Source organism: Coturnix japonica, chromosome 4 (assembly GCF_001577835.2).
Source record: "Coturnix japonica isolate 7356 chromosome 4, Coturnix japonica 2.1, whole genome shotgun sequence".
Classification (NCBI taxonomy): Eukaryota; Metazoa; Chordata; class Aves; order Galliformes; family Phasianidae; genus Coturnix; species Coturnix japonica.
The window spans coordinates 33295747-33317339 of record NC_029519.1 but is presented as its reverse complement, the minus strand read 5'-3'; the positions used below and the strand labels follow the sequence as shown (position 1 = coordinate 33317339).

General features: G+C 39.5%; 1 protein-coding gene across 16 annotated transcripts in view; it reads right to left on the bottom strand.

Moving 5' to 3' along the window:
• The window catches only part of COL25A1 (collagen type XXV alpha 1 chain), a 271408-nt gene that overhangs the window by 5987 nt on the left and 243828 nt on the right, over positions 1-21593 (bottom strand). For 5 of the 16 annotated variants that reach the window (XM_032444266.1, XM_032444268.1, XM_032444271.1 and 2 more), the window contains 15 exons: positions 20245-20289; positions 19922-20002; positions 19136-19198; positions 17932-17982; positions 17559-17585; positions 15584-15664; positions 14353-14388; positions 13486-13539; positions 9264-9317; positions 8082-8108; positions 7321-7374; positions 3425-3433; positions 3213-3299; positions 2717-2794; positions 453-491 (listed from right to left, as the gene is read on the bottom strand). In XM_032444266.1, coding sequence (XP_032300157.1) covers positions 453-491; positions 2717-2794; positions 3213-3299; positions 3425-3433; positions 7321-7374; positions 8082-8108; positions 9264-9317; positions 13486-13539; positions 14353-14388; positions 15584-15664; positions 17559-17585; positions 17932-17982; positions 19136-19198; positions 19922-20002; positions 20245-20289 — 786 coding nt within the window. The remainder of the gene's footprint in view (positions 1-452; positions 492-2716; positions 2795-3212; positions 3300-3424; positions 3434-7320; positions 7375-8081; positions 8109-9263; positions 9318-13485; positions 13540-14352; positions 14389-15583; positions 15665-17558; positions 17586-17931; positions 17983-19135; positions 19199-19921; positions 20003-20244; positions 20290-21593) is intronic. The other 11 variants (XM_032444270.1, XM_032444276.1, XM_032444275.1 and 8 more) reach the window with 9 other exon arrangements.

The window sequence follows — 21593 nt, the reverse complement described above, 5'->3', positions numbered from 1 at the left end:
TAAAACGTAACAAATAGGAGAATGTATTCAACGGAAAGGTAAGGCAGACAAGGGCAGGATGCACTGTTCTTCTCAGATTTCCCTGAAAAATAGTGTTGTAATAGAGCAAAGCAAATGCTTGATAAAAATACCCTACGTAAGAGCTTTTATAAAGAATTGGAAGCAACAACCATGTGCTGAAACTAAAGGATGTGCAACTCTTCATACGGAAACATTTTAGACTTTCCAGAAATATAAGAGCAGCTGTTTCTAAAATACTGCCTCAATGAGATACTACTCTATACATTACAACCTCATTGCACCAACTACAGTTATGGAGAGTTCTTATTTTGTGTTGCTGCACATGTCGAGATGTCTAAGAGGATCTAAGGTATTGCTCAGTATGACTATGATGGGGTTTTTTGTGTGCCAAGGACATGCTGCCCTGGGGAGAACAGTTCTACCCATCCTACCTTTTGCCAACAGCCAGGCATTGGTAATCCGTCAGGTCCCTGTTTCCATGGGAGGAGAAAAATGAAAAGAGTGCAGTTAGGTTTGATAGCACAGTTACTCTGTCTGCATCTGTTAGAACAGTTGGAGCAGCTTTGTCTTTTTATCAAACAGGTAGCTTCCTAACTTTCTCTCTCCTGTTCTCACAGTGAAGAAAAAGCCACAGGAGGGGTGGTTTGCCCTGTAAACACATACATGCCTTGCAGCCATAAAGATGCTTTTTTACTGCTTATCTAAGTACAAGAACAGTTCAATCACTTTTCTATTGCTGTCAGAGCAACTTATTATTTTAAATATAATCTGTCATTCACAACAATCTACAGCTGGATGTACAAGATCAATGAACAAAAACCATTATCACTTTTATCTGGAGGGTATTCCTTTTCTGGGCCCCTGGTACAAAGCTATTTCAATGATTAGATAGCAAGACTCAAATTTGGCAATTATCTGTTCTGTTCACTTTCAGTGCTAGCTTTTGAATGCAGCAGCAAAATCTTAAAGTCTCAACAGTCCTGAATGACAGAGAACTATTGGGGTTAGCGAGTGCCACACCAATTCTTTTCTGTCACTACCCTACTTTCACATATCTCTATGCACACCACTAATATTAGACCAATTTTTAACCCTGATAATGCAGGTTTTCATAGAACTAATTCCAGCTTACATAACTACATAGGGGTTACCCATCAAAGAGTCATATAGCAAAAGTAGGAGCATGTATCACATTAATAGATGATACCTGAGCATCAAAAAGTTCAGATCTTGACATTTTTTAGAATAAAGAATAGTAACACTTCTTACGTGGATTTGCACACAAAGCGATTAAAGAGAATTATTCAGTGTGCGTCCTTGATGGGAATGGCTTGCTGCCTAAAGCAAGAAACCAATGCTGCTTGCTTAGCAGCTTATTATGGTAAGGACCTATAAATGAAATATATTTTCATTCATCACCAACTGTTAGTGAGCCTCCAGATATAAATGATAATAATGAGACAGAAACATTTTTTAAATTACAAAGGCATGCTTGATTATCCCCAACAAAATATATGAGGTATGGTTACCATTAAGTGGAAGCAAACAAATTGGAGCACGGGCTAATCATTGAATCTATGTATTTAAGATTAAAATTCATTGACCTTAAATTAGAAGAGGTATAGTTGAAAGAAAATGTACTTGATTTAACATTCATCTTAGAGAACCGTGCTTAACCAACAAACAGTATCAGAACATGCAGATCAAATTTCACTGTGAACAATTAAAAAGAATTCTTCCTTACTTCTTTAGAAAATGTGTATGTAGGACTGCTTGCCTGTTTGTTTAGTTTTTAAATGGAAAATAATTTAAACTTACTTTGCCATTAAATCAGTGTTGCCAGATTGGTACAAGGGAGAGGGTCAACGAGTAGAATTTTAGTATAGGTGGGAACTTGAATTCATGCTAACATAGAGTGGGAAGTGTTGTGTGTATTGCAGGAAGGTAAGTTCCAAGGGTAAGACCATTAAATTGGAGACATTAAATAACAAAGACAGTGAGGGTTTGGGCAGCAGACTGTTATCCTCTTACAAACTTCAGGTAAGCTTTTTCCTTTCCAAATCTATTTAAATACTATTTGATGAGCAGACCAGACACCAAAGTTACTGCTTGTATAAGATCTGAGAGGTCAGGCTCCATCCAGCTTTGCTTTCTGGAAACCCATGACATAGTTTTCCAAAATAATATTTTTTCTGATTCTTTTATATAAACTCATTTTGGCCAAATCCTGAAAACATGCCCCCTCAATGACATGGATTTGAAAGGAAGTCCAGGGTGTGGAGCAGCTGGGCAAGGGTTTAAAACTGAGCCAGTGCAGACAGAAGTCACTGGACTTGATTAGAAGTGGTGATTGTGCTGGGGTTCTACAAAGACTTGGGTTCAGGGTCAGTAAGGCAGTAGGCATTTTGGGAGGAAAACAAACAGTTCTCAGGGAAAATGTAGGAAGGATGCAAACTTATAAACTGCCATGTGATGTGGAAGCAAACTGCTGAGAGTTAGGGCTGAGGCATCAGCAGGATAGTGTGCTCTTTCTTTATGGTTACGATCACCAAAGCAGCTGGTTTATTCATGCACATGCATGTGTTATGTGAGTAATGTAAAGTTGACTCAGAAATACATTACTTTACATTAAGAACAGCTGAATACAAACAAAAGGAACCACATGCAGGGTTGGTAGGAAAGAGAAATACTGTACCAATTGGCAAGGGGCATCCAGCCCATCCAGGCCAGGCTGGCCTGGCTCACCTTTTTCCCCCTTAATTCCACGGAATCCCTGTTTGTAAAGATTAACTTGCAATGTTACTGTCAAGGAAATGCCTTCGGTACTGACTTAGCTGGAGCAAACAAATAACATCAGAGAGGCAAGAGGAGCAAGTTCACAGCAGTGATGTAGTTTCAATGTATGAACTCTGGCCCACACTGAATTTGGTCCATTTTCAACATTCAGCAGAAAATAATGAAAAAAAAACAACAACCACCAAGGCTTGCTTGAAGGCCTTAACTCCATTGCTTTAGACCAAATTAGGAGGTTGAAAAACCAACTGTTTCCAAATTTGTGAATCTTGAGATAATGCTGCATTAACAAGTGCAACAGGTGACACACTAGGTGGTGCTTGTTCCTCTCCCCTCATTTCTTATTCCATCAATCTATAGCAGGATGATCAGTTGTCCAATACACAAATGAGACGTACCAATGGGCAAGGTGCATCTAATCCAGGAGCACCCTGTTCTCCTTTCTCCCCTTTAGGCCCCTTTTTGCCTTTCTTTCCCTTTTCCCCCTGTGGATACAATGGTTTGGATAAAACATGTTTCATTCTTTTGGAAAAAAATAAAATAAAAAAAGATTGGTTGAAAAGTTTGAGTTTTTCTTTTTAAGCCAATGGAGAGCTGAAAGGACACTTACCACTGTGTTCTGGTTTGGTTGGTGCATTATGTGGAAAAATAAATTATATGATCACAAGCAAGAACTGCAATCAGTCGGTATTAGTTTGCGCTGTTGACATTTCCTGTCAGTATCACAAATGTTTTGAATCCTAAAACAGGGCTTGAAATCACTGATCTCTCCAGTTAGAAGCGAATCTGCAAATTCCCCTAACTCCAGAGTCCAAAATGAGAGGTTTCCTATTTGCTCTAAATGACAGTTCTGAAGTGCACACAGATTCATCAGCTTCTTCAGAAGATTTGTCACAAGTCAAAAGAAGCTTTGCAAGAGTGGAGGACACCGGCATAGTTTCTCTGAAAGTTCAGAAGGGATGGTACAGTCAGTCACTGGCAGAATTCTGTCAAGAGTTATGATGTCTCATCAAGGGTAAACTTGGCCTGGTGCATCCTTTGCTGAATTGACCTCCTGCACTCTGATAAGAGTCTAGGACAAATCCTATTCTTGGTTATGTCCATGGAAACCTGCTGCCATCACCAAGGGTGTGCTCCTGTCACTTTAAATACAATGGGATCCTTTATTTCAAACCCTGTTAGAGGAATCAAAGCACCCAGACTGCTTGATGGAGAGGTTCTGTGGCACTTTCAAAGAGTTCATAATGACTTGAGACCATAAACTAGCTAAAAGGGATCATTAGAGCTCCTTTATTTGAATAGCCTGATGTTTGACAAGTCTTGATTTAACTTCTATTTAAATGTTCTTCCAACAGCAGAGAGCATTTCATCTACTCATCTTACTGTAAAAGTCCTTTGATTTTAAACTAAGTTTTCTTTTTAAATGTAAAACTTCCAGTGCTTTAATTACTCATGGAATGAATGGATCCCTTCAATAAAGCTACCTGCATAAATGACCTCACCTTCAAGCAGTATAAGATGTTTAGAGAGTTCATTTTCTAATTGATTTCACACCAGTTGATCACAATGGTAAATGAGTTTCAGGCTTGCTCTCAAATTCACAAAAATCAAAAAAGGTTCAGTTAAGGAAAAAAAAGAAAGAAACAAATTGGGCTGCAGTTGTAAAAATGGGATAGGAAGGATGAGTGAATCAGGAATATCACAAAGAAACGGGAAAAATAGTCATAGGAAAATTAGTATGACATTGGAGAACCAGCAAGCGAGGTTGTGGCTATTGGGAGGATTTTATTTGTGAGGAAAAGGCTAAAAAAGACAGGGGAATTATGGGGAATGATGATAGAAGGAGAAGGAAGGGATGCCCCTTTGGAAAGACAGGTTGGTTTTGGTGAAGCATAGTAAACAGACATCTAACTAGCACCACACCAGCACGGAAAGTCTTAAATTCATTCACAGACAGAAAAAGCATATTTTTTTTTTAACAGAAATAAAAAATAATCAGCTGTAACATGTTTAAATAGAGAGGAAAGCACATTATTCATTCAGCATCATAGCATACTTGACACATTCAAATGAAAAAATATCTTTTCCATGAACAAAATGTATTACACTTGTGATATGATAGACAAAGTCCCTTGTTTATCTTTTCTGTGTGCCAAAAAGTTTCAGGATGATTCTAAGAAAAAAGCAACCCAAACATTACCCATCTGTACCAAACTGTAAGGCTGTGATGTATAAAAAGCACAAGTTGGCTGTGTTTTCACGTTAAACCTAGAAGCATGGCATTATAGCACAGGATCTTAACAGCTTCAGGGACAAATCTCACTTTGTTTGTGCTCAGTGCAACACAGATATGTTTACTGTGAGTAGATGTAAGCACAGAGCATTCACATACTTCAAAAATGATTATCAGAACAGATCGTACAGTTTGATTTCTGCCTCCTTTACGTCTTTAGGACCTCTATTTCATTAATTTGCTGTGTTACAAGTCATCAGGTGTCTAGTTATACTTAAAGCTTTGCAGGGCAAACCTGTGATCCTATTTGAATCAACACAGTGCCCATATGTGTAGAGAGTAGTCTTAGTTCCTGAGGACTTGACCAGTTTTCCCATGGACTGAGCTCTCCTCAAGTACTTATTGTCCTTACCAAGACCTACAGAGCTCCAGAAGAAATACAGAGCACGAAAGGTCATGCAGATGAATAAGAAAAAAAAAAGGTTTCTTTCCTGTCCTTCCTCATGGCCTATAGAAATGTCAGTTTGTGGCACTTCTGTAAAAGAGCTATGTCTGGCAGAATCTCCAGTCACAGAATTGCTGAGGTTGGAAGAGACCTCTAGAGATCATAGAGTCCAATCATCTGTTAAAGAAGGTTTCCTACAGCATGTCACACAGGAAAGTGTCTAGATGGGTCTTGAGTATCTCCAGAAAAGGAGACTCTAGAAAATGTCTGGGCAGCCTGGTCCTGTGCTCCATCATTCTCACCATAAGGAAGTTCTTCCTTGTGTTCATATGGAACTTCTTACATTACAGTTTGTGCCTGTTGCCTCTTATCCTGCTGCTGGCCACCACCAAAAAGAGCCCTGCCCCATCCTCTTGACACCTTTAGATACTAACAAGCATTGATAAAAGCCCCTTTCAATCTTCTCCAGGCTGAACAGTCCCAAGACTCAGCCTTTTCACATAAGGGAGACGTAGCACCACATGCAGAGCTGTGGCAGCACAGGGAGTAAAACGAACAGGATGATGCCTTCCCAGCCATCCTGGTGAAACCTCAGTACTCTTCTGCCAACCCTTATATCAAGAGATAGCTGCCCTTTTGGGATCAGGGCTCCCTCTCTGCCCTATGCACATAATATCTTTTCTTAAAGCTTCTTCCTTTTTGGCAGTAGGAAAGTTGAATGTGGAATTGAATCACCATTCTTTTTTCAGCAGTTTTCTAAAACTCTTTACCGAAGCAGAATGCAGTACATAAGAAATGTTTTTAAACAAATAATAGACTTCCATTCATAAAACTTCAAAGTATAAAACCAACCGTACAAATATTTTGATGCGAAGTGCTCCTGAGCTGTAATTTTATAGAAGTAATGGAAGCTAGATATATTTTTTTTTTTTACAGCCAAGTTAAGCAGACATCATAATGCAAACACTGACGTAGTTTTACTGTTGAGCTGTCGACAGGCTAAAGCAAAAAATACTGGCCTAGGATTTATTCTCAAAACTGAGGCAATGAGCTACTCACCTATCAAGACATATCAGTGAAAAATGTACATCACTCTCAACTGTGTTTTAGTCATTATATTAACTTTTACATTTCAATTTGAAGTTATCTAACTAGAAATTAGCTAATCTCAACTTCTTTGAAGGGATTCTTTCTCTACACACTGTTGGTCCTAAATTGCATTTTACTGAACAAATTTCCATGCCACGGTGTCTGGACAATGAAAATGACATCAGGCCTCTTCTGTTACCAACCCTGTTTGGTTTACCAGAAATGTAGTGTAAGATTTAACTCATCCACAATCATCACAGAGTACTTTTCTTAGCTGTAAATAAACCACTACCAATTGTAAAGATTAGCACAGTTCTTATCCTTTGCCACTTTGTATGGGACAGGCAGTGTGTGCAGGCACAGTGCACTGACAGTTACAGTTACACTGAAATTCTGCTGAGGCTCTGAGTCTCCTGTATGAAATTACTACCAAATTTACTCATTTCAATGATGTCTGCATTAAAAGTTTCAGGCTGACAAGGACTTTCAACAAGTGTAGATGAATGGAGAAAGCGAGCCTAAGAACAAGCTGTGCTTTGGCACTCATTGGTAGCACTAGTTCTGTGCATAAATTTTCATGATTCTTCTAACACGGGGTTTTGTTTAGTGCATATCTGTGAGCTGCCTTTTGGCACACAGGGAAAACAAAGATTAGGTTGAATGGGATGATTTATGGAATAAAGACAGCAGAGCTGACTGGGCCAAGGAACCAAGCAACAGTTAGTAACACTGTGGTCACCTTTTCTCCCTTTTCTCCTATTTCACCCTTTTCTCCTCGAGGACCAGGGAAACCCTAAAAAAAGAAGGGACAAAGGTAGGTCGACTTCTATTTGCATGCAGGTTAAGCTTTTAAATACTCTTGGAAAGTGTGCAAAAAAAAAAAGTGACCTTGTTGCATACTTTATATGTACACATGCTTTGTGCACTGACATGCATGCACATGAGAGCATGTGAAACAAGTCTGAGGTGTTTGGCAGTGTCATTTTGCTGGTAAGGGAAAGGAATTAGATCACTCAGAATGGTTCATGCTTTGTCACCTATCTGTGAGTTTATGGAGGAGATTCCTCCAAGTTAGGAATTTCCATGGACAAGAGGCAAAAGCGTTCAGCAAGTCTTTTTTTAGCATGCCAAGAAATGGGTCTACAATTTTAAATGCATCACTTGTAAGTTATGGAATTATTGCCATTATTTAGTGATAAATTTACTTGATTAAATGTTAGCAACTCCAGGTGAGCCACAGGTTTGACTGTGGCAGTATTTTGACTTCCAAAGGAGCAACTATTCTTACTCCTAAGAATTACTTCTGGTGAGATCTGCAGGCAAGGGCTATACACCGCACAGCCTTGGATCCCTTTATCATAGGGAAACAGCAGATGCAGCATTCAGTGCACTCTTTGTAGGTACTGCATGCAACCTTAATGGAAACGTGTTTATCAGTAAGCTGTTTCTTGCAAGACGCTTACCTACCATTGTGAGGCATTGTTCATTCATATTACTTACATCAAGGCCAGGCTCGCCATCTTTGCCCTGCCAAAGAACCACACAAGCTCTATTAGTGTCCCTAAGCTTGGCTACCCGAGGCCAACTCCATGTCCAGTACTGCACTTGCTCCCTGCAGCAGCGGCATGGCTCAGAGCACACATAACGCACTGCCGTTAAGGAAGGACGCGGCAGTCAGTGTTTAACACTTCCAGAAACTGATAACTTGACTGTAAAATTGCAGTGGGTTGTAGGCAGGTTGCAGGAGTGGGCTAAAAATAGATTACAAGTGGAAACTGAAAATGCCTTTTTTTCTTCTTTTTTAATTAACTCACAAAAAAAATGACCTTCCAGTAAGCATGTGCTGCAAGCTGATCCAGCATTCCACAGAGCCTGAAACTCTCTCTTCTCATTGACTCCTGATCCAATTAAATGCATCCAATTAAACCCCAAGCCTGTATTCAACCTAAATTAATTTTGGCCCAAACAGATTAGGCTGGAGAGGGCATGGAGGTACTGTAAGCTCTCAGAGAGCCTGGTTCTGCCTGGAGCAGCACAGTGGCGCAGCATTCCTTGTGTCAGTGTAGTGGTGAAACCTGACCATCAGCAAAGTAAGCTATTCCTTTCAGTAGGGTTACCCTCATTCAGGCAAAGGAAGTTCTCACTCATATTTTAGGACTGGCCAATACCTTTTACATGTTGGCTTTAACACAGACCATCTCCACCCAGGAATGTTCAACAACAAACTTCTTCCTCAAAGTCCTTCTGAACACAATGCACGGCATTAAAACTGATGTCTTTGTAGTGTCAAACAAAATAGTATAGCAAAGGAGCCTTGCAGCAAGGAAATACAAACACTTTGTTGACTCTGATTCCAGGAATCAGAGATTTCATCCTGAAGTCCTGCAGCTTCATCCCCTAGCAGCCCAGATTGCAAGCTGCACAAACAGGAACACCTGAATTCTGGATTTGCTCTCACTTGCTGCTCAATGGCAGGTCTGTTTCTTTACTTTTGCATAACCACAGGCATGAGCAGGAACCTACCTCTGTGGCACCAGCCAGTGACCTTGCATTGTCAGGGATTATTATCTAGCTTTTCCTTTTCCAACCAGGTGTATCACTGGGTCAAAAGCAGTCATACAGCACACAGGTTAATCAAGGAGTGTTGAAAAGCACAACAGGTACAAACTACATGCAACTTACAGGCAAGCCATAGGGTCCTCTGGGTCCAGGGTCACCTACAGTTCCTTTTTCACCCTAAGAAAAGATTATAGAAGAAAGAAACAAGAATGTTATTTGGCTTAAACAACATTTATGAAGTGCTTTCTTTACCTTAAAACTTAGGAGCTCCTAAATCTTCAGAGCAAAAAATAGAAGAAGCATCTAGAGGGATGCTATGAAAATCACTTTGAAATATAATACAGAGTGAACTTTTCCAAATGAAATGAAATTTCTAGATGACCAACTTCAGATTGCCAGTATCAATCATCTGTGCACTCCAGTAGATCACCAAGACTGACGATGGAGCAAAACTTGCTGTGCAGGTAAGCATTAACCCATGCAAGGGTGAGCACACCTTTGGTATTAATTCATTATTTTATTTAGTATTAATACATCATTCTTTGTTATTAAAAGCACAGGACAATGATGTATATATGCCTAATCAACAGAGTAGTACACCTGCACAGCCAAGTCCCTTAGCCCAGCTCTAAAAGAGCATGGCTAAATCTAGATTGCACTGACAGGATAATACAAAACAGTAGGCACCAGGATAAACTGAGAGTCTGAACCTGCTGCTGAATAATCACAACAATAAGGAGTTTATCAGAGAAACTGATGCTTGATTGTTTTAGATACTTCACATTTTTATGGTGATTAATGCTGTCTGCCTGCACTACAGTGCAGAGAAGTTCAAACGTGTAATGCCCGATCTTTCTCTGTTCTGTAAATCTTCAGCCCATTCTGAGCAGTGCTGAGGCTGGATACTGAGGCAGAGCAATAGGAGTCACTGGGAAGCAACAGCTCGTTTACAGAGCAGTAAATCCCCTGCAGCTTTAAAACTTTCTGCTGAGAAGAAACTAATGTGCTGACCTATGTATATAGCAGCTACAAAACTGTTCGACAGATACCTGAAATACATCAAGACTGGTTAAGTATCTTTCTTTTTTCCAATCTCAATCAGCAAAGATGACTGTACAAAGTCCCCACAAGACAGCCTAAACATATGGTAGACATAAAAATGCTTAACGCTTAGCATATCAGTCTAGGGAAATAGTCACATCTGTTATGTAAGAATATATTCAGAGAACTGTATCTCACAATTTTTGCCTCCAATCCAAAGCACATGCTGAGGTGTGTTTAGAATATCAGATGAGGTCCTGAATGCTTATGGATTATATAAGATTGATGAATTGTCACAGGCATGTTGCCCTGAGTAATCATGAGGAAGTTTTCCCTTCAGGAAAGTTTCCCTTTCACCAAGTTCAGAAATGGTTTTAAGATTTTTTTTATTTATTTATTTTTTTTCTTGAAAGAGAATTCATAGTACGGCCTGGGTTGAAAAGGACCACAATGATCATCTAGTTTCAACCCCCCTACTATGTGTAGGGTCACCACCCACCAGACCAGGCTGCCCAGAGCCACATTCAACCTGACCATTGAATGCCTCCAGGGATGGGGCATCCACAACCTCCTTGGGCAACCTTTCCAGTGTGCTACTACGCTCTGTGTGAAAAACTTCCTCCTCATATCTAACCTAAACCTCCCCTACCTCAGTTTAAGACCATTCCCCCTTGTCCTATCACTGTCCACCCTTGTAAACAGCTGCACCCCTCCTGTATTTGACTGCATAACTGGTGTCTCATACTACTAATTGCCACTTTTCCTTCTGCCAAGGGAAATACATAAACACAGCACCAAAATGTTCACCAGTATCATTCTTGAGTAACACACTGGAACAAGTTGCCCAAGGAGGCTGTCGATGCCCCATCCCTGGAGGCATTCAAGGCCAGGCTGAATGTGGCTCTGGGCAGCCTGGTCTGGTGGTTGGCAATCCTGTTCATCTGAGGAGTGAAACTAGATGATCATTATGGTCATTATTTTCAATCTAGGCCATTCTATGATGATATAATTCAATGTTCACCATCTATAACAGCTTGAAATGAAGAGAAAAAATTACATGGCTAAGCAGTGAGTTAATAGCACAATTATTCTAATACTTATTTTCCTATTTTCTAGTGACATGCACTATTTCCCCATTCCCCATTTGCTCCATCTACATAAGGGGTTTTTTTTTGTGGTTTTTTTTTTTGTTTGTTTTTGTTTTTGATTTTAAATAAAAGACTGTCTGAAATAAGTTTGAAACAAACCAACCAGTGCTAATTTGTACAAGTCTGTTCTACCTAAGAAGAGCAATTAATCATTACCTCAAATGTTCCCTATGTGACAGTGAAGCCATGGTTTCTACATATGACATCATTAGGCTTTTTAAATTTATTATTATTTTAATTCCTTAATTTTTAAGCAGTCATAAATAAGTAGCGACCAGTATTTTACAAGTATTCTCTTAAAGTGAGACTACCTTTCCAAACTTAAAATAACATGGCTTTATGAATGTGGCTGTTTCACGTTAGTGTTCCTTAGTGCCCTTTTGGGCTAATTACTGTCCCAAGGTTTTTCTTATCATCAGGGAAACAGGTGATCCTGTCCAGTGGCGGAGTGGTGGCTTTGTGCACTATTATTAATTAAAAGGTGAAATCTGAAATCTGCAGGCAAAACATGTTTTCATCCTGCTTTCACATAAACAAGTTCAACAGCTGCAAGTGCAGCTTATGAGACTCTGTTAAAAATACACGATTTGTTATTTAGACAACAAGTCATTTATCAACCTCAGGCACCTATCAGATGACCATTATATGCACACATCCTCTTCCCAAACAACATTAACTTATTAAATAAAGGATTATAGCAATAATCAGACTAGATGTCTGCTTGGGGAAAAAAAAATAAATCCATCTTTCTGATGAACTTCCATTCATTTTGGCTACACAGAGAATAGTGGGTGCGCACAACTTAGTTTCAGTACTTTTTGCAGATCAGTCTTTGCATGCAAATGGAATTACTGAATTGATTTACATTGCAGTAACTCCTGTCTCCTTTGCAACTACTTCTTGTCAACAGTCATGAAAGGGCTAATTCTAGATCCAGCTGTATGACTTATTATGACCTTGGAGAACGGCATAAGGAAGAACAATTGCAGTCATTTTCCGTACATTAGAAGGATAGTTTATATCATAGCATTTTGTTTTTAATGGAAAATTCAGGAGTAGGAACATCCTTCACAACTGAAGTTCATAATCTATGAATACGGTACCTCTATTTATTTCTATATGCATCTCTCATTTAAATTATTTTTGGAAATGCAGAATACAAAATGTGACCATCTTTCCACAGAGCTGATAGAAAAAAAAATAAAAAATGTTGCTTTAGTGGAAAAAAGACCTGCATCTGTAATCCATGAAGAAGAAGAAATACTCAAGCCCTAAGACTAACCACTAATAAGATTGCTACAAGACACTGTTTCTATTTTGAAACCATGCTTCACGTCCTGTATTTATTCCCCAACAAACTGTAGAAATGAATGCTCGAGTCACGCATACCTCTGTCTGACATACTTCTGTTTGAGCTAACTGGACCTGAGCCATATGGCTGTGTCCCTAATGCAGCAAGTCTGAGGTCATTTCAACACAGCTGTTTTGTTAAACTGAGAAATTCAAAGAGACATAATTCTGGGCTGGGATCTCCGTGGAGGTTATATTTAGTGTAAGGTACCACTTATGCTTTCTTGTTGTACAAGTTCACGGTAGTATTGCTGAAGATGACAGACTCATAGTTAAAGATTAAGAGCCCTACCCTATTCTCATTGGAGAGGATTTACCATGAATATTCCAAATTAAATAGGAGGGTTCCTATTTTCTATACTTAAGAAAAAGAAGGAAGTTTTAGATTTGTAGAAGTTAGTGTTTTTGAAGATAAAAAATGTAATGCAAATCGCTGCATAATACTCATTTGCCTTTTCAGATCTATAATCCCCAGATCACTCTATCAACTAATTTATTCTCTTAAACTATTTATGCTAATTAGAGAAATTAAGTAAAATTATGTCACACGTAACACTGCAAATATGAAACTCCTGCAAGGTCCTTACTGATTAGTAATTACAAAATACCAGTTCTTAAATTAATGAGTTACCAAATCAAACATAAATGTGCGTATATCTTGAATGCATATACAGTTCTGGGTTGATCCTCACACAGATGAGACACCAATTGGTTTAGTAACATCTGGACGCACTGTAGTAGCCTTGTGACATTGTGCTATTGTGGCCCTGTCTTCAAAAAGAAAAGCACACGGAATGCATACTTACTCTGTCTCCTTTAGGGCCTGCAGGGCCATGGGGACCAACTGGGCCATCTACACCCTGTGCAGGGAAACCAAGAGGTTAAGAGAGAGGTCCAGTTCCTCCAAGTTGTTAGCTTTAGTATCTGTCTTCTAGCCAAGAAGTAATATGGAATCAGTCATCACCAGATGAAAATGCAGATTTAATTGTGCTGGGACCTGGGCAAACAAATCTGTTTGACATTCAAAAGTCAACCTATAAAGCTGTCACATTTCAAAGTAGCCCATCTTTTTTTTCTAGTTGGATTAGACTTCCTTCATGGAAGTCATACAAAGATTTTGAAAAGTTACTGAAAGAAATTTGGCTAGTGGAAGTTGAAGGTTCAAATAATGCTTACTTTTGAACAATGGGTTCTTTTATGAAATCTGAAATGTCCACTTTATTGGTGGACACACCCCATTAAGGAGATCCATACTTGATTCACTTTATAATGCTAAGAAACAAAGAATCTACTATGTATTTTAAATACAACAATGCTTGCAGTAGAACCCCAGCACACCTGCTTCTGTTTCACTGACTCCATATTAGCACAAAACAAGTGTGCTTTCCCGCATAAACCAAATTCCTAACCTTACTCAGGAAAGCAGGACCCCAGCCAGCACAGACAGTGCAGCAGTTACCCAACCAAATATCAAGATTTCTAAGACTCAGAGCGTCCTTCTGCTGCAAATCACATTCTCTTTTCCCCGCTCACTGCCCTAGGAGGCTGCTTGAAGCCCCTGTGACAGAGCATGGAAGATGCATGCGATGTGTGGCCTTCATTTCTGTGGGCCATGTATTCTGGGATGCACACAGCCTGGGTAACACAGTGACATGGACAGACAAGGGACTCACCCGGGGTCCTGGCTTGCCGTCTAAGCCAGATGCTCCCTGTGTGGTTAGGTGGAAGCATGGATGATGGGTACGACACGGGTGACAAGAACGTGAGATTAGTAAGTGGTGCTGATGAAGAAACATAATTCAAATGTACAGTACGAATTGTGACAGGGTTCTGGGACGGGTATCACATTACTACAGCATGTTAGTTAAAATTCACATGAAACATCAAGAGCCCGAATGGGTTCTGACATTAGTGTAGAACCAGTGACCCACCCCTGCCTTCCCACCACAGCACATTCTCCCAGAATAAACCTGAAGCTACACAAGTACTCCAAACACCAGAAGTTGGGGTGTTTTCAGCCTTAACACGCAAATATTTACTTTGTCATTTACTTGCATGTTTTCTAACTTGTAAATAGGGACAATACTGAATGCCCTACTACACAAAGCAAAACACAACAGCGTATGCTAAGAGAGATAAGAAGTATTTAAGCACATTATGCAGCTAACAAAGCCTGGGCTCTGCCTACAATGACCCCATTCATTCCCAGGACGCACGGCCCGGGGAACAAACACGATTTCAGTTTTCCCACTCAGCTCTCCGCTCCGCCCGGCGCTGCGGCAAAGCCGGGTCGGCATCCTTAGGGACGGGAGGACCTCTGCTGGGTCACCTGCGAATAGCAGGGGAATGGGCTGCTCGGCTGGGATTAGCGGAGCTTATCTGTCTACCTGGGGCATAGGGAATAAACTGGGCCAATTAAAAAAAGAAAAGTCATAATAAAGTGGGATGGGAAGAGGAAAAAAAATCCAATAGTGATATAGTAGCGTTGAAGAGCCATTTTCTAGAAAAATAATTTAAAAATAATAACCCCTAAGCCAGTTTTTAACTCTGCTTAGGTAGACCTCTCCATTCTACAGAGGAAGAATAACTGAAGGTGTGAGGAGGTAGGGGGGATGCCCGTTTTAACACAAACACCATACAACACTGAACTAACAAAATGATGAATGTAATGGGGTTGATGACATCCTCATGACACTGAATGCCTTCAAGTAACATGTAACAAAAAACCTGACAGCACCGGGTATTACAGAACTTGACTTGGACAAACAAAAACAGGCTGGTGCTTGGCTCTACCACGGTTTATTCTACATATGCTGTTGGGCAAACCAGTGTTGTTCATTGTAAGCAGAAAGAGAAGTTTGCAATTTGCACCGAAGTTGAATAGATTTGGGATTTTTTACTTACTGGAAGACCAAGGGGCCCTCTGTCACCCTTTTGACCTTGTTCACCCTTCAATCCTTTAAGACCATTTAACCCTGGTTCACCCTAAATATAAAAGTATAAATGCCAAATTTGTGGTGCTATAATGGGTGCTTAAGCTGGGATAGAAGAAGCCAGCCTCAGAAATGCAAATTCCAGTTTAAAGGAAAGACTCACATTCAGCCTTCTCAACAGAAGAGAACCTGGGCAAAAGTACTTGGGAGATATCTGATGCAGACTGACGTCTGTGTGAAAATACTGGAAACCTCTGAGCAACAGATTCTCAATAACTATCACCTTATTTAGGTAGTTGGAATTAATCATGCATTTCAGGGCTTTTGGGGATTTCCTCAAATCCCACGGTCCATTCTCTACAGATAATTCAAATTGAAAGAGAACGTTCTGAAAACCAAGCCTCAAATCTAAAATCTCCTACAGTGGGATCTCCTGTTTTGGAAGGAATCAATATTTTTCCTATGGCAAACTGGAATTTGCACCAAAATCTCATTTAAAGATATTTTAAACCTTTAAGCATATATAATTAAGCTGAAGCAAATTGAAAGCAGCAGTATACATTATACAGCATCAAGCTGGAGGCCTGTAGTTTCTCTGCTCATACAGAAAGGCTTAAACAACATAAGGAATGGCACTTGTCTCGTTGTGATTGTTAAATTATGCATAGGTTATTACATTAAACGCTAGTAAGAGGATAATGGTGGGCTTGCAATCTCCAATAAATCATTCTCACATCACGAAAATCTGCCCCAGCATGAAGGCTACCCAGTCAAAAAGGGTATTGACTGGGCCTACCTCTTTAGGGAAACATAAATGTGTGTGTTTTTCATCCAGGCTGCTCCCCATGGTCCTGTTCCTAGGCTTCCCTTTGATGTATTATGCTACTTTATACCATATACATTTAAAATAAAATTCAGAATAAGACCTAGTCTACTGCCTTAAGTAATTCCAGACATCTGTGCCCCCTTGGCACCCTAAGTAGCCATTTCTTCATTCCTCCATTTGACTCAATGTGACTTTTAGAGCAGTAGCACTGAAAATGCTGAAAAACAGACCTGAGAAGTTTCACAAAAACCTGGGTGTTAAGCCAAAAGCCTGAAGTAAGGCAGGTCTGGTGTGTAAATGGAACAGACTTGACTTCAAAAAATGACTGATGACTTCAGATTCTTCTGCCAAGGTGACACAAATAGTCTTACAAGACATCAAGCCTGTGAAGATTTTCTTGCAACTTAAGCCACATCAAAAACTAAAAGAAAGAACTCCTTATCTTATATTTTCTTTTAGAAAGGTGCATGTGATCAGGGAGCTGTGATGGTTAAAAGGCTCATTCCTGACAGCAGCACCAGCCCCGTAAATGTAGATAGAGTCCTTACAATCCATCTTCATGTACTGCGCTGTAGAAGATGCTCAGAAGATCTGCCTCATCAAGGATTGTGGGTTGGAAAACATGAAAATACACAAATAAACTTGTGGCAGGGAACTTGTGCAGTGTGTGAAGGAACTGGCCAGCAGAGGACACAGAACCAAAGAAAGTGAGAGCCCACTCATGCTGGAAGAAGTAGGAGAGGCAAGAGAGTATGTAGAAAGAGGGGTATGTCTGACTGAGCGTATGTCACTTCTATGTTCAGAAGTAAACCCAAATGAATAGGAGTTGTAGCTTGCCCACCACCGGGAACTGAAATAATTTAGAGCCACAGAACAGATATCAATACAAAAATTGGATTATTCAGCCAGTGCTCAGGAGAAATACTAACTAGATGCAATCACAGAAAATTTAAAATCTTTTAAGCAATCTTTCAGTATTAAAATCTGCTTTAAGGTTTAAGAATATCAGAAACATTTACTGAATGAGACATCAGACAAAACATAGCTGCATGCATTAAAGAACAAAGAATGACACTTCACAGACATCAAGCATGACTATTCGAGACAGTCATTAATTTACCTTTGGGCCAGGCAGGCCATGAGGTCCCTGAAAATAAAGATACCATGCTCAATTACAAAAATACTCCATGAGTTTTTATAAGAGCTTGCTGCTCTATATGGGTGCAAGTTACATCTGTTCTTTTATTCTTGCAAATGAAATGCAGCTGCCAATAAAGCAACTGTAAACACCTGATTTAGAGAATAAACCAGACCACTAACGTGTTTACACCAGCATAGGCAGGTGCAATTTGTTTCTCACTTCCAATATACTTGAGGGTCCTAAATTAGGCTCCCCTCCAACTGTCATTTACTCTCACAGAATTCTATTAATCAGACATTAAAATAAGCAGGTTCAAGCACTTCCCAGTCTGTTCTCTTCTTCCCAAGCTTACCATAGGGCCTGGAGGACCATGTGGCCCTGGAGGTCCAGGAGGTCCTATGATCTATGGATAAACAAACAAACAAACAAGGAGGTTAAATAATGCACAGCAAAGAAATTACCCACAAATACCAAAATTCAGTTTGATCCTTCTTCTGCTGGCAAGCACTTATAAATGTACCATTGCAATGGTACACCACGACAGCATATCTAGAAAAGGGTTTTAGAAATGGCAATTACTGTAACTTGAAAGACTGGGTGCTTGAAGTGTGCAATTACCTGTGCCATATGGCAACATGCCTGTCCCTAATTCTTGCTCCTAGGCTCGAAGATACACTTTGGAACAGTATGGGGCAAAAAAACACGTCTAACGCAAGCAGTACTGAGATGTGCTCAGACTTTTATATTTTATGGGGTATGCTCCTTAGCTGTCTCTGTACTATGTAATCTGCAAGAGCAGAAAATGCTGAAGGTGCTGTGCAATTCCTTCCCAATAATGATGAATGGAAAAAAGATACTAAATGATTCAAACTTTTTCAAGACTGCCCTTTTTCTCTCCTTTTATTCTGCTTAGCCCACTTGTATCAAGAATTCCCTGAAGTCATTAACAGAGGTAATCAGGTTGCTCAGGCATGTAGCTCATGCTTATTTTGTGTTGTGTTTCTGTATTCTTAATGAATCCATAGAAAAGAATTTCATGATGATATTTACAATTCAGTGTAACCTCTCTCCCGGGGTTTAACCCCAAAGGATCTCCATTGTAGCCTGTACAGTGGCAGTGAGGGCGTTAATTCATGTCTCCAGACTGATACTCAGCCCCTCACCAACAAAGACTGTTGGTGATGACAGTAGTGAGAAGAAAACGAGTTTTCAGACATGGAGAGATTCTACCATCTGTGAAGTCTTCTGAAAATAGAAAGCCTTTTTTAAAAGAGAAATCAAGCAGATCAAGGTGAATGAGTTAGCAAATTGATTTGTGACAAATTAACAAATGTAACAAAAGACTCATACACTGAAGAGACAGTGAGTGCCCAGTGTGCTGTGTTGACAAACTTCTTTAATTTCTCAGAGCTTTTGTACCAAATAATCAGTGCATGTTACCATAAACAAGAATGTATGGAAAGATGAACTGTGACTATGACCTATTCTTCAGAATTAAAAGCTAGAGAACTATTGCTGGGCTACTATGTCTATTGCAACAATGCACTGAGACTTACCGAAGGGCCTTGGGCACCAGGCAAACCAGCATCTCCTTTTTCACCTTTCACACCATTGGCTCCCTATAAAATCATTAAAGACAGCATTTATTAATAGTTTAGATCTTATTGGTAATCCATCTAGGAATGATAATTTGTTTGTAAATAATTATCATTTTATGAAAATAATTATACAACACATGTAATAAAAATAGTAATAAGAATAATACGTTCTATTTTGGTGTCACATCAATAATAGCTGTTAATAAGCATGAAGGCATTCTTTTATGTTATCAGCTACCAATTGTGGCCTGATATTTTTGAGCAGTCCTTAAGTTGGCACATTTCACTATGGATACATTTTGGGAATTGTTTCTATTTTTACTGAGAATTTCCACTTCTGCATATAGGAATAACACACCTCACGAATACCTATATATTTTCTCTCCCTCTCAATTTAAAGTCCATGACAATTCACCTGAGATTCCCGACAAGTGTTCAAAACATCTCCTTTCTCCTGAACTTGACCAAGTCTACCGTTGCCCACATTATGTCCTACACTAAAAGAGAGATGCAAATCTGATCAGTATGTCAACCCATTTCTGTCTTTCCTAAGCAGTATTCTGTTTGACCATAAATCAAATGACAGTGCTTCACCTCCTCCTACGATAGATGCAGAACAATCTCAGAACTGTTGCCCCCTGTGCTTGTTGTCCAAACTTGCAAACTATCATCACTGCTGGAAAAGCCTGATAGAGGGAAAGATTAAAAATATACTTATTTAAGCCAAAATTGATTCATACTCACTGGCAAGCCAGGTAGTCCAATTCCTCCCTTTTCTCCATGCATTCCAGGTTCACCCATATCTCCTTTTGATCCTTTAGGACCCTAAAATGTTTATTTATTTAGCAAGATGTTTGTAGTAATGGAATACTATCTTTGATCCTAACAAGCTGAATAAGTCATGCTATAACCTTCATTATTAACATGTAGAATCACCACCATTATGTGACCACAGGAACACAATAAAGACCATGTGGATAAGAAATCTAAGTGACAACTTAAGATCACAGAAAGAACCCCCTGAAATGATGCATGGTTTCTCACACAACCTGCACTAGGTGGTTTACCTGTTCCCCATCGACTCCGGGAATTCCTGGGGATCCTGGTTCACCCTACAAAAGGTAAGATGGAATTGAATTATTATCCCCTAATTATTCCAGATGTTTATGGAAAAAGCAGTGCTAAATTTATTCAACTGTTAAGTAATGTTAGAACTTAATATACAATTAACAGAACACTGTTCTAAACATTGTATATACATAGAATACTTGTACTCAACACTGAACAAACAGCTCAGCTGAAGAGGACAGTTCATAAACTTTGAATTGCATAAAGATCAGAACAGAAATAAAAGAAAGAAAAAAAAGAAGAAACCCTGGAAGGCTGGGGAAGAAAACCAATTCCAGTGGGAACTTTGTCCATTACTGGAATAAATACAGAATCATGGCCCCTGATATATGTAGGGTTGACAGAGGCCTCATGTTTTCTTTCCCTGACAAACATAAATCACCAGGGAAGGAGTTCACATTCACTGCATTGCCCTATGCACTGATCCCTGTATAGCATTCTCCAAGGGAGCAGGATTGGGATAGATTATGATATCGACAACAAACTTTTGTAAGGTTGAATTCTGCTTTATGTCATTATTTTTGAACAGGAATGAACGTCCAGATGATGGAACACACTCTCTTGCCCACACCAACTCCTCTGTGGCTGCAAAAATCTTTGTGCTGAGTAGAACCTAATGCAGAAATTCTTGCACTCTCAACTGTGTGTTCCATTATCAGTTTTCATATAGAAGAAGAAATTTTATATTTTACAATTTTTTCCAAACAATTAACATGTTAAATGGAATGAATACGATACCATGGATGAAGCCTGAAGTTCAAATGCTTAGTATTGTTATTAAATAAACATGCATCTACTCTTGGAAGAGCTTAGTGTCACTGGTAGAAGATATAATATGTCTGATATTTAAGAAGTAGGAGAATTATCTTGACTAATTTAAAACCAATATAAGTTGCTCACTACATGCAACACTTTTTGTTTTTTTAAGTATAGGCAAATTTATTAAATTTTATGGAACGGCACAGCATATGGTACTCATTGTCTCTGTGTGGGCTGCTCACTAATAGCTCTGGTACTGTGCATAACCCCAACAGGTGGGGTTAGCAGCTCTGGATTTGCAGCCAGGATGCTGACCACACGTGCATGTTATAATTTTTACAGAGATTAGAAAATACTGTGCTTCGTTGGGTGGGCACTACTGTAATACAGAAGCTGCGCTGACATGCACTTGCACTGTGGCCAAGCTCAGACTGCTTCCCACCCAGCCAGAAGCAATGCACAGGAACAACTGTCTGCTGATGCAGCTACTGTGCAAACACACAAAGCACTCTCTGCAACAGAAGTCCTA